This window comes from Macrotis lagotis, chromosome 1 (genome assembly GCF_037893015.1).
Source record: "Macrotis lagotis isolate mMagLag1 chromosome 1, bilby.v1.9.chrom.fasta, whole genome shotgun sequence".
In the NCBI taxonomy this organism is placed as follows: Eukaryota; Metazoa; Chordata; class Mammalia; order Peramelemorphia; family Peramelidae; genus Macrotis; species Macrotis lagotis.
The window spans coordinates 64399735-64412458 of NC_133658.1; the positions used below are offsets into that span (position 1 = coordinate 64399735).

Below are 12724 nucleotides of genomic sequence, written 5' to 3' on the forward strand. Positions count from 1 at the left end.
TCCTGTAGTGCCTCTAGGGTAAAACATAAAGTCCTCTGGCCCTGTTCTATTTCTTTGGCCTTATTGCATATCACACACTCTTATAGACCAGTCCCACACCATCCCACAGAACCCCGCATCTCCCAGTCTGTGCTTTTGTATTGGCTGCCCCAGTACCTAGACTCTATCCCTCTCCTCTGTCTCATAGAATCGTGCACTACTTTCAAGACTCAACTCCAGGACCTCATTCTATGTAAAGCCTTTCCTAAACCCCCAATGGCCTGTACCCTCTCTCCTTAACTTGTCTTTATTCTGCATTTGTTTCTATGGACATTTCTTGTCTTTCCCAATAGAACTCAAACTCCATTAAGAGTAGGGATTTTCTCATTCTTTGTAATTTTTATCCCTAATGCATATCATAGTTCACAGTACATAGAAGTATTTGATAAATGTCTGTTGACCAGTTCCTTCATCAACTCCATGAGGTAAATAGTCTGTCATTTTATAGTCTGAGAAGCTGAGGCACTTGATTAAGGTTACTCAGCTTATATATGGAAGAGCCAGGACTAATAGGTTGTTACAATTGGAAGGGATGATAGTGATAATCTCATTTAATTCCCTGTACTTCTAGATGTTGGAAAGTGAATTGTCCAAAGTCATATCGCTAGTTAAGGACAGAGCAAGGACTTGAAACCAGAATATTGTAATTGTCAGGCCAGAATTCTCATTACCCTGTTCTGAGCCTACTAACAATTAATGAGAGATAGATAATAATGCAACCTTGCAGTATTTATAGTAGTGAGATCACACCTTGGTAGCACATTTCTGATCCAGTGACTTCAGAGGCCAAGCCAGGTAAGAAGAATATTGCTATGATGTAATCTGTATAACATTTATCATGCAGCAGGTTTCCTGGTAGCCAGGGTACACAGGTGTTCAGATGAGGGAATGTTTGGAAGGAATATTTCTTGTTTGGTGGACAAGCTTTCTTAGGGCACTTGCGGAATGAAGCTTCCTTCAGGCACATATGATTCCCTACAAGTTCGAAATGGTTAAGTATCTCCCAAAAACAGTTAGAGAAGACTCTGAAAAATAGATAACATACATATACTTGAAGTTTTCTAAAGCTTTTTATTCCTATTTTGATCTTCTGTACTTACAGCTGCTGTTGGGGTCATACTAGCCAAATATCACATTGTTTCAAAGCTTCTGACACTGCTACTTCATGAGAGTCTGGATTCAGGAGAGAAATTTAGCATCATTCTTGCCCTTGGGCATTGCACAGAAGCTTGCGGTAAGTTTGGGCTTCATTTAATAGACTTGATGCCCCCGATGATTAGGAAAGTGCTTCATACTTATTCCCCAGTATGCCTGAGCCAGCATAGAATCTTGGGAAGAACCCTAGACTTGGAGACATGTGGCCTGATTCTACTAATACACTATTCAGATCCTTCAACTTCTCTAAGGTTCAGTTTCCTCATCTGTAAAATGAAATGATCTATAGGGTCCCTTATAACTATAGAAGGTCCCCTAACCTAAATTCTCCTGAGAATTACCACAGATCCTCCTGAGACAACTTTCTGATCTTTAGTAGATTAAAATCCTGTCAATTTCTTTTTCTTTGTTTTGATTCCCTCATTTTAGATTTGAACTGGATATTCCATTGGAATATTGTCATTAGGAAATAAAATTGATATGATATATTAACATGTTTCTTCTCTGCTTAGCCAGCTGTAAAGTGGATGGATGTTGAATCTGAAATCAGGAAGACTTGATTTCAAATTCCACTTCAGACAGTTATTAGCTGTGTAACACCCTGTCTGCCTCTGTTTCCTCATCTGTATTATGGGGATAACAATAATAACTTCCTCACAAAATTATTGTGAGAATCAAGATAATATTTGCAAAGTTCTTTGTAAACTTTAAAGCACAATATAAATCATAATTTTTTTGTAAGGTAGAACCTACAATAGAACACTGGCCTTGGAGTCAGGAGGATGGAAGTTTGAATCCTGCCTCAGACACTTGATACTTACTAGCTGTATGACCTTGGGCAAGTCACTTAACCCTGACTGCCTCATATCTAGGACCATTTCCAGTTGTCCGCCCTATACATATCTTTTTTTTTAATTTTTACTTATTTTAAGCAATGTGGTTAAGTGACTTGCCTAAGGTCACACAGCTATGCAATTATTAAGTGTCTGAGGCCGGATTTGAACTCAGGTACTCCTGATTCTAGGACTAGTGTTCTATCTACTCTGCCACCTAGCTGCCCCCCTGATTCATATCTAGAAGAGAAAGAGACTGGTGACTTAGCACAGCCCTCCTCACTCATATCCAATTCATGTGGATGTCTTGGTCCTCTTCAAGAACAAGAACAAAAACATCATCAGATTACAATGATGTTTCCTTATAGGGCTCTAGATTTCCTATCTTTTCAAAAGGTTGTTCATACTTGGGAATATAATTGCAGAAAACAAAATCCATGAATCTTAAATTTAATTAAGTAGAAAATGTGAAATTGTGGGGAAAATATAAGGAAAAAGGTAAAGAATTAAGAAAAGGTATTTTCATAAGATATTTATTGAGTCCTTGTTCCACATGTTTTAGAAATTTTACTTATGAAAATCTAATTTCCTCACAAATATTTACAGATTCTGAATCTAATATTGTGCTTAAAGCTAGGGGACTTAGGAATAATAGAAGATGTACCATACCCCTGATGATTTTATACTCTAATGAGCTGCATACGATTTAAGTAAAAACCATATAGAACAATGTTAGCAGGAAAACATAAAGAAGTTTGAAGTTATGTTTGATTCTAAGTGTTATTGAAATTGGGACAGGCAGGTGAAGTCTTATAGAGGAGAGGAGGCTCAAAGTGGGCAAACTGATGAATTAAAATGTGACTAATCTGGAGTGGCTAGGTGGCGCAGTGGATAGAGCACCAGCCCTGGAGTCAGGAGGACCTGTATTTAAATCTGGCCTCAGACACTTAATAATTACCCAGCTGTGTAGCCTTGGGCAAGCCACTTAATCCCATCACCTTGGAAAAAAAACTAAAACAAAAATGTGACTAATAATACATTCAGTTTTTCAAAGTAACTTGCCCAAATTTAGATCTTTACTAAGACCAAAAACAAGTAGATCTTGTGTTAAGTCCTTTTCACAGTTTTCTCATTGATAAAATTGGGAAGATGGTGAAGATGAAATCATTCCTAAAGCCCTTTCAGCTCTTTAGCTTCTCTTTCCAATGATAAGTATTATTATTTACATTTTAATAACTTCCCAAGTGAGTTCTCACTGTGAGTTTATGGTAGAGTTGAGGGTCAGAATGTAGGTGTCTCAATTTGACTTCCAGCCTCAGCCTATTTATATGTCACAATGACTGAGGCCATTTTTAATATTCTTCATATCTTTCCTTTTTCTTTTTCTGATGGTACTACTACTAATTAAGAAATACACAAGGAAATGCAGATGTAGAGGAAACAATGGGACCAAAAAATACACAGATTGAATAGTATTAGCCTAATTGAATTGATTTTGCATATTTAAGACAAAATTTAGATTGTTTAGTGATATTTTCTGTAATAAGGGATGATTTCTATCACAAAATGACTCCACATTAATACCTCATTTTGAGAGAGGGTCAGGCTCTGTCTAGGCCTATCATTCTGGAAAAGTTTAGAATATAAAGATATTAGGTGATGTTTCTTCACTCACAGCAAATGTTGAAGACCATTTGCTCAATTGTAGAGGAGCTATGACTCACATTAGTAAAGAGAAACCTCTGAAGGAAGTACAGCAATCTAACTTTGTATATTTTATATATATATATATATATATGTGAGTCTGTTTAGATACATGTACACATATATTCAAAAATAGAATGTTATCATTTTATAAGATGACATGTTTTTAGAGGAAAGATTATTGTTGCCTGAGTTGGAAATGTTTTAAATCTCCCTCTAAATATATTTTTCCTTTAATTTTTTATTAGTTTAATGAGCAATGTTTTTGATTGGGATAAATTTGTTGTGTTATCTATTGGAAATTCTTGGAACTGCTTAAAATTCTACAAGAAAGAATTAAAGTGATGATGAAATAATTTATTGTAAAAATTTTATCTAACATATTATGTTTTATAGAAGAGAATCAGCTTCATCTGTTTAAGAACAATGGCCTTCCATTAATGATCCAAGTCTTAACTGAATCACAGAATGAAGAACTAAACAAAGCTGCTACCTTTGTGCTGCACAACTGCAAAAAAATTAGTAAGTTTACTCTTACTCTTTTTTTTTAGGGTTTTTTTTTTTTTTGCAAGGCAGTGGGGTTAAGTGGCTTGCCCAAGGCCACACAGCTAGGTAATTATTAAGTGCCTGAGGCCGGATTTGAACCCAGGTACTCCTGACTCCAGGGCCGGTGCTCTATCCACTGCGCCACCTAGCCGCCCCAACATGACTATTCCTAAAACATCCTCAATTCCCTCAGAGGATCGTAGCTATAGAAGGAATCTTAGTTCAACACCTCCATTTTCTACTTCAGCAAACAGTCCCAAAGAGAATAAGTGACTGAACTCGTTCTTGAGTCCTTCGACTCCAAAGTCAATGTTCTATCCATCACACCATGCTCAGACTTACAGAAGGGTTTTCATTTTCTTCACCATCACATATATGCAAATAAATCTTTATATAGCTGGGAAAAATTGGTTTTGATTCGTTTTGATATTTTTTTAAGAGTAAGAGTAGGGGTGGCTAGGTGGCGCAGTGGATAGAGCACCGGCCCTGGAGTCAGGAGTACCTGGGTTCAAATCCGGCCTCAGACACTTAATAATTACCTAGCTGTGTGGCCTTGGGCAAGCCACTTAACCCCACTGCCTTGCAAAAACCTTAAAAAAAAAAAGGAATAGTCATGGTAACCCCCTTCAGATATAGAAAAGGGTCTGCTTTGGTTCTGGTTGACCCCACAGAACAGGACCTAGATGCATGGATAGATTTAGGCTAGCTCTCAGTAAAAACTTCCTAATCATTAGAACTGTCCAGTTTTAGGTAGAATGAGCTCTCCTAGAAGGAGTGCTCATGCTGTAAAACCAGGATGATTACTTTTTCATTGTGTTCTAGAAAACATTCTTGTGTTGGCACCAAAGAAGAAAGTGGGTAGATTTTAGTATATTCCCCACACAGCCAAACTGCATTGACTTGTTGTTTAGTTTTGCTGTTAGGTTTTTTTCCCCTCCTTTATGATTCTGTTACAAGCTTCTCCAGGATGTAGGAATATTTGGAAATGAAGCTGATATTTGGGGTTGGACTAGTTGACCGCTGAAATTCTGCTCAACTGAGATTCTCTAATCCTGTGAAATGCCTCTTTCTCCAAGAAATCTTTCTTGGTCCTTGCTATAGAAAATGGTTTTTCCCCTCAGACTTCATAGAACCATTTCTATAGTGTCCTTATCATGGTTTATCATATCTTCTAAAAAATTAATTATTCTTTTTATAAGAACTTAATAAACATCAACAAAGAGACATTTTAACATTGAAAGAATAAGAAAAAAGGGGATTGTATTGAAAATTGAATTATTATGTGCAAGGTCTTTTTCCCCATTACATAGTTTTTTTCAGTATAATTTAAATTTGACATGGTAGTTCCAATACTGCCCTGTTTTTATTTCAGTATGAACTTCCTTTTGTTCTTATTAATGACTCATCAATGCTCATTTTTGTTTTCTCTCTTTTTTTGAAATATCATTATTAGCCCCCATGGTCATTTCCAAATTTCCCCCAAGAAAGCAAAATAAAAACCTCCAAATGAATATAATCACTTGAATATGACTTGATCTCATCACAATTTGTATAGATGTCTTTTTCCTACTAAATTTTGTCTTATCTAAAATTCATTTTCTCCTCCCTGTGCTTAGCATACTAGTCCGTGCCCAATAGCCACATATTTACTGCTTAGTGAGATCTTTAAGGAAGGTAAGCTAGAAAAGTTGTAGATGAATAGAGGAGCATTTTTGGGGGGGTTTGCCTAGTTGGATCACTGAAATGATAAAACTTTGTTGTAAATGATAAATTATCCACTTTCTTCTATTTTACAAAAGCAGAGAAATTATCTCTAAACCTAGAAGAATTTCCTTCTGATATGAATGAAGCTCAGCAGTTGAAAGAATTGAAGGTGAGAGAGAGAACTATTGAAGACTTCTGGAAGAAAGCAAAAGAAATTCTTCACAGAATAAAACAACTTGAAAATAAAGAAGATGAGGTCAGCCTGTTTATTTTTGGGAACTTGATGCCTCCTGCAAAGATTTTTGGCAAAAATCCTTTCTAGATGGGTCCATCACAAGTGAGAGAAATAATGAGCATCTAAAACATTGGACCAAAACTTTTCATCTGAAAAAATATACCATGATAACAGGAAGCGTTCAAAGAAGAGAGGAATAGTTAGCAATGATAGCTGAACAATTGTTTCAGTTCTTCTCTCTATGTATGTGGGTGTCCACATGGGTGTGTATGAAGCAAAAGGTGGATGTGTGGATAATGTGGCCAGGCTCCTGTATTCTACTCTAAGGTCACACTGTTCATTGGTAAAAGTGACAGAATTTGAACTTATTCAGTCTTCATAGCTAGGGATCTCCCCACTACCTCATGAGGTTTACTTATATACACATATATGAATGTCTATATCCTTCTTCCTCTCTAGTGTTACATGTATTTACATATATATGTATGTGTGTGTGTGTAGAGAAAAAGAGAACAGATACTCATACCTACATGTCTGTATATATGTAAAATTTCTCTGTATAACAGAACTCTTCTTCCTCCCAGAATATCTTTTTTTAAATGTTAATATTCTTGCTTTTGGCCAAGTTGAAGAGGGTTTGATTTAATGTTCATTAAAGGGCAGACATATTCTTAGTGACTATTCACTACTGTATCCTGGGAGGGGAGACGCAAAGATAAATAAAATAGTAAATCCTTGAGGATTTTACAGTCTGCTAGATGTGAGGGTCCAGGCCTCTTGTTTTATAGAAGTTGAGTCACTATTTAGAACAGCAAACAAATCTCGGCCCCTCTCCTACCCCCATTCCTTAAAGTGCTGAAAGAATGTAAAAGACCTTTTGGAAGGGCAAGATCTTGAACCCAGCCCTGGAAGGACTCTTTTCTGCAGAAGTTCTGTGGAACTTGATGCACATCCATCTGCCTTCTGGATTAGGACCTTGTGGTCCCCCAGAGCATTAGCTGATGTCTATAGTTGCCAGGCAGGGCAGCTAGGGGTACAGTGCATAGAGCACTGGCCTTGGAGTCAGGAGCACAGGAGTTTGAATCCAGCCTCAGACGCTTGACTTTTCCTAACTGTTTGACCTTGGGAATGTCATTTAATCTGATTACCTCACATCCAGGGCCATCTCCAGTCCTGATTCATATCTGGCCACTGGACCCAGATGGCTCTAGAGGAGAAAGTGAGGCTGGGGACTCAGCACAGCATCCCCTCACTCAAATCCCAATAATGTGCTTGTCATGGCATCAACTCCTTGATGTCTTGGACTTCTTCAAAAATGAAGGACAAACATTATTATCTTAGACTAGCAAAAATTGGCTTCCCTTTTGTAATACAGAGTAACTCCCATCAAGTATCAAGCACTCATTCCCACAACAGCCTGTGAGATAGGTAAGGCATGCATGGTCATCACTGTGGTGTTAGTGAGGAAACAGACTCAGAAAGGTGGTCCAGGTCCTCGGTCACATAGCTAACAAGGTTCAGAGCCAGACTTGGAATGTACTCTCAGTGCTTCAAGGTGGGGGTGGGGCTTTTCAACATACCGCCATGAATTTTTGCCTATGATGCTCTTTAACATTTATACTTGCATTGAGACCTGTAGAGAAAACATCACAAAGAAGTGAAACCATTTCTGTCTCATATGTTTTGTTTTCTATAAAATGTTTACCTGTTTTTCTTCTTCCCATCCAAAATTGATGTTTCCCATTACACATTATACATATATATGTTATAAAAAAGTATTTCTGTTATACATTGAAGAATTCACCTACTTCCTGTATAGAGAATGTAAGGAGGAAAAAGTATATGGATCTTCTTGGAATTATTTACTTGATCTTTTTCTGTTACAGGAAAAAGTAGAAAGAAGAGAGTTGGATAGTGATTCTTTTCCAAAGAGTTTAAATATCCTGAATAAATCAAAACAATCTAAAGTGGATAGCATTGATAGAGGTGATAATGCTGAAAAAAACAATTCCCCAAAGCAGTGCCAGCCCCAAAGTTGTGTGCTCAATGTCACGGAATGCTGTTATGCCTCTGCAGGGTGCAAGCCCCGGGATCTATCTGGGGGTGACAAGGTAAATCCAGTCAGCGCTTGTTACAAAGAGTGTGGGCCGACCAATATTCTGAATGCCACTAGCAGATCATTGACTGTCAGGGCCCCCAGGAGTCACAGCTCGTACAAAGGAGCAACCTGTGAGAAAAGATCTTTGTTCTTACAAACAAGGTACAGTATATAAAAGGTAAACCTAAGTCAAAAGCAGCAAAGCAAGCACATTTAATATTAATGTAACACATTCCACATTCATACTGCTTCTGTCTGCAATATGTAGATCCCAGTACACTCACCCCTGCTTATTCTGTGACACTCCAGTCTTCTGTCAGCTCTCTATTGGGAGTACCCTCAAAATGCTGGGGTCTTTTCTCTAGATCTTTTGACATTACTTGGGTACTGTGCAGTCTATGGACTTTGCATTTATAATCTGCTGATCTTACCATGTGACAGAATTCCACCCCTTTTCTGATCATATAATCTTTGATTATATATTTCATGCAACTTTGGTTATATAATTAATTCATTGTTTGTAATATCCTATGGGAGTAGGTAGGTGGCACAGTGGATAGACTGCTGAGCCTAGAGTCAGAAGACTCATCTTCCTGAATTCAAATATGGCCTCAGACACTAGCTTTGTGACCCTGGTCAAGTCATTAAATTTTGTTTGCCTCAATTTCCTTATCTATAAAATGATCTGGAAAAGGAAATGGCAAACCATTTCAATAGAGTTGCCCAGAAAACTCCAATTGGGGTCATGAAAAGTCAGATATGACTAAAAATTTGATTGAACAGGAAATATACTCTCCTTTGCCCTAAGGGTGACTAGTAATTTTGATTCTTTAGAGACTCTTGTATTCCATGACTTATAGTCCCCAGCATCTTTGGAAGAGTGCTGGCATTACAAAAGTCAGTTTTTATTTCAGGAAGAAGCCTGGGGTTATTGAAAGCACTGTTTCCCAGATTTAATCCTGCCCACTCTCTTTCTCTTATTTAATTCTGGATCAGTTCATTATCCATCTTCAGTGTAGCAATGTCTGCAACAACAGAAAATCTTTATCCCCTTGGTAGCTTTTCTTTTCTGGATGGTTAGGCAAAACCCTTAAATGCTTCTGGAGCTCCACTTACTTCTAGAGGTTGATATGATCAGCACAGAGTCCTCACCAGGATGTTGAAATCAGGGCACTCCCAGCTGTTTGTGATGGTCCACATTCATAGCTTGTTCCTCAACATAAGTGTGGAGAACAGGCAGAGATGCAACCATTAAATTAAAACATCTAACAATGCTTACTAAAAGATATTTGCTGATGGGTAACAAGAGTTTGTGCGTATTAGACAAAACAGATATGTTCTTCACACTTATGTACTGGTTCGTACCTGAGATAATGACATATGTGAGACCTTCCTGATTCCTGTAACAACTAGAACCTTCCTACCTGAATTATTTTCTACCTATTTTGCTCATAATTATATTAGTACGTTCTCTCCTCCGTGGAAGGAAAGTTCCATGAGGGTAAGAACTATCATTTTTGCCTTTGTAACTCCAGCATTTACCAGATTCCAGAATGAAAGTATATTCAGACTCTGTCTTTCTTAGGTATATATCCCCTAGTCAGGCCATCTGAACTTTTTCCTGTTGCACGTTTTGTTTTGTTTTTTCTGGCTGCTATCTACAGTTTTTCAACCAAGAACCAATAAGACCTTGTTGCTGGTGGCAAAGTCAAGGATGGGGAAGTAATTTTGTCAAGTGATGCTAAAGAATTATTCATGGGATAATGCACTGCACTAGCAACATATTCCTTCCAGAGCCAGGTGATGAATCTAGAACACTCATTACCAGTGCCCCAACAAGGTGCATGGGAGTGTCCTTCTTCTGTTCTGAAGGTGCCACCAATCATCTTGAACTTTTCTTTGATAAATTTTTTCTCTTTTTTATGATGTTAATTTGATTTTAATTTTGTGAAAATGTTGAAGATGGAGAGGAAAGTACTACTTCATTTGTCCTAGGCTCCAACTTCTTATGTTGACCTAAGTCTTCAGACCCACCTCCTCTCCCCTCTATTTCAGGCTTAGTCCAATCATGATGCCTTCTGTTTCCCAATTTCCTTTAATAGATTCCCTCACAATTGAAGTAGCTCACCCATGTAATATCTTGTTAGACTCACCTTTGTTTGGGAGAGAGGTTTTCTTTCCATGAGGCCAGGCAACTTCAATGTGGTTTCTCCTCAGTAACACCTAAAAAACCTGTAGATTGGAAGTAACTATCATGTGGGTTTATGGTCCTCCATATGCCATTAAATAGGCAGATCTTGAGCCCAGAGTAAGAGCAACCCCTAGGGTTGTTCTGTAGGCCCCCAAAATCCACATTTGTTGTGTTGAATGATAGAAATCCAATTGTAGATGTGCTAGTTCAGAATGAAAGGAGGCAAGATGGGGGGATGCTCAAGGAATTAGCTCTTGTGCAACTTAGCAAACCTTTGGTCTTCATGTGGCAGCTGCTTCTGTTTTTCACCTTCACTGACCTGCTGATAGCATCCTGAACTAGGTCAGCCAGGCAGTCCCCATCTCGGTAACAACCATATCCTATATTTGAACCTCAGTTTTCTCACCTGGGGCTGAATGAGTTTGTCTCCTCTGATTCCAATTGACCTGCCCTAACAGCCTCTTCTTTGGTCTCCTGGCTACTTCCTCCAATAATCCATGCTGATGTCATGTCCAGATTCTTTTGAAAATAAAGACGGACTAAAAGTAGAGAATTAACCCTCTTTTCTTTTCTCTTGTTCTTTTCCTCCCTTTATTTTCTTTCCTTCTTTCTTAACTTCCTCTTATCATTTATCTAAGTTTTTGTTCTTTATCCCTTCTGAATGCTTAAATCTGCCAGTTGTTCCAAAGATTGTATTCAAAGCTATTGAATTTACAAAATTTTAGTTAGCCCTTGCTCTTGCCTACCTGCTCTTCTGCTTTGTTCATAACAAGTGCTTTGCCATCATTGCTAATATTATATTTTATTTTTAATACCCTAATCTCCATCTTCTTTTAGTGAACAAGTTTGTAAATGCCCAGCTCCAGTTGTCAGAAATAGAAAGCATCAGTCACCAGAAACAGGTACAATTACAAATTTTTTCATTTCTTTTTTTTTTTAAGTTTTTTTGCAAGGCTAATGGCTTGCCCAAGGCCACACAGCTAGGTAATTATTAAGTGTCTTGAGGTCAGATTTGAACTCAGGTACTCCTGACTCCAGGGCCAGTGCTCTATCCACTGCACCACCTAGCCACCCTCATTTCCTTTTTAAAGCCAAAACTCTAAAAAAAAAATAAAGCCAAAACTCTTGAGCATTATAGATGATAATGTTACTCATGTGTCTCTGTCTTTCCTTAATGATGGCCTGATACCACTGTTCTGTTTTCTGTCTAGTAGGAACATTCTCTTTCTAAAACTTAGTCTTTTTGAGCAATGGAGTGACTGTATTTGGAAAATTCCAGTAAAATGTGGAGGATGAAGCATTTCAGTACACCTAGAATTGAGAGGAAAAGCTCTTTACAAATGCTAAACCCTTTTTGTTATTGTGAATGTATATAAATCTTGTATTTTGTAATTTTTTTTCAGATCCACTTATATTATGTTCAGATATAATCAGCAAAGAAGCTTCCAGTTTTCAAGGAAGTGTCAGTTATCCTAAAACATTGAATTTCAGATGTTCAGGTAATTTTTTTTTGGTCCACTCGTTCTTTACAATAAGGTTATTCAGTTTCCAATTGGTTCTGGGTCTGTTTCCTTGGCCTAATATTGCATATGACTTTTATTGTATTGTGATCTGAGAAAGATGTTTTCACTATTTCTGCCTATCTGCAGTTGATTATTAGGTTTTTATGTCCTAGTACATGGTCAATTTTTGTATAAGTGCCATGTACTGCAGATAAAAAGGTATATTCCTTTTTATCCCCAGTTTCCTCCAAAAGTCTATCACATCTAGTTTTTCTAACAATCTATTTACCTCCTTAACTTCTTTCTTGTTTATTTTATGATTTGATTTTTCTAGAACTGAGAGTGGGAGGTTGAGGTCTCCCACTAGTAGAGTTTTGTGGTCTTTGTCTTCCTGTAGTTCTTTCAGCTTCTCCTCTAATAATTTGTATGCTATCTCATTGGGCGCATACATACATACATACATATATATATATATATATATATTCAGTATTGAAATAACTTTATTGTCTATGGTACCTTTTAGGAGGATAAAGTTTCCTTCCTTATCTCTTTTAATGCTATCTATTTTTGCATCTGCTTTATCTGAGATAAGGATTGCTACCCCTGCTTTTTTTACTTCAGCTGAAGAAAAATATATTTTGCTCGACAGGTAATTTTTTTTTTAACAATTAGAGCTACATCCTAATAACACAGTTCTAGATAATGTCAGATAGTTTT

General features: G+C 37.4%; 1 protein-coding gene across 9 annotated transcripts in view; it reads left to right on the top strand.

Annotated features, from left to right (window-relative positions):
* Positions 1 to 12724, top strand: part of TERB1 (telomere repeat binding bouquet formation protein 1) — a 60751-nt gene that overhangs the window by 31111 nt on the left and 16916 nt on the right. For 5 of the 9 annotated variants that reach the window (XM_074203043.1, XM_074203090.1, XM_074203053.1 and 2 more), the window contains 6 exons: positions 1142 to 1273; positions 4128 to 4253; positions 6077 to 6237; positions 8103 to 8476; positions 11343 to 11407; positions 11909 to 12004. In XM_074203043.1, the coding sequence (XP_074059144.1) occupies positions 1142 to 1273; positions 4128 to 4253; positions 6077 to 6237; positions 8103 to 8476; positions 11343 to 11407; positions 11909 to 12004 (954 nt within the window). The remainder of the gene's footprint in view (positions 1 to 1141; positions 1274 to 4127; positions 4254 to 6076; positions 6238 to 8102; positions 8477 to 11342; positions 11408 to 11908; positions 12005 to 12724) is intronic. The other 4 variants (XM_074203103.1, XM_074203097.1, XM_074203083.1 and 1 more) reach the window with 3 other exon arrangements.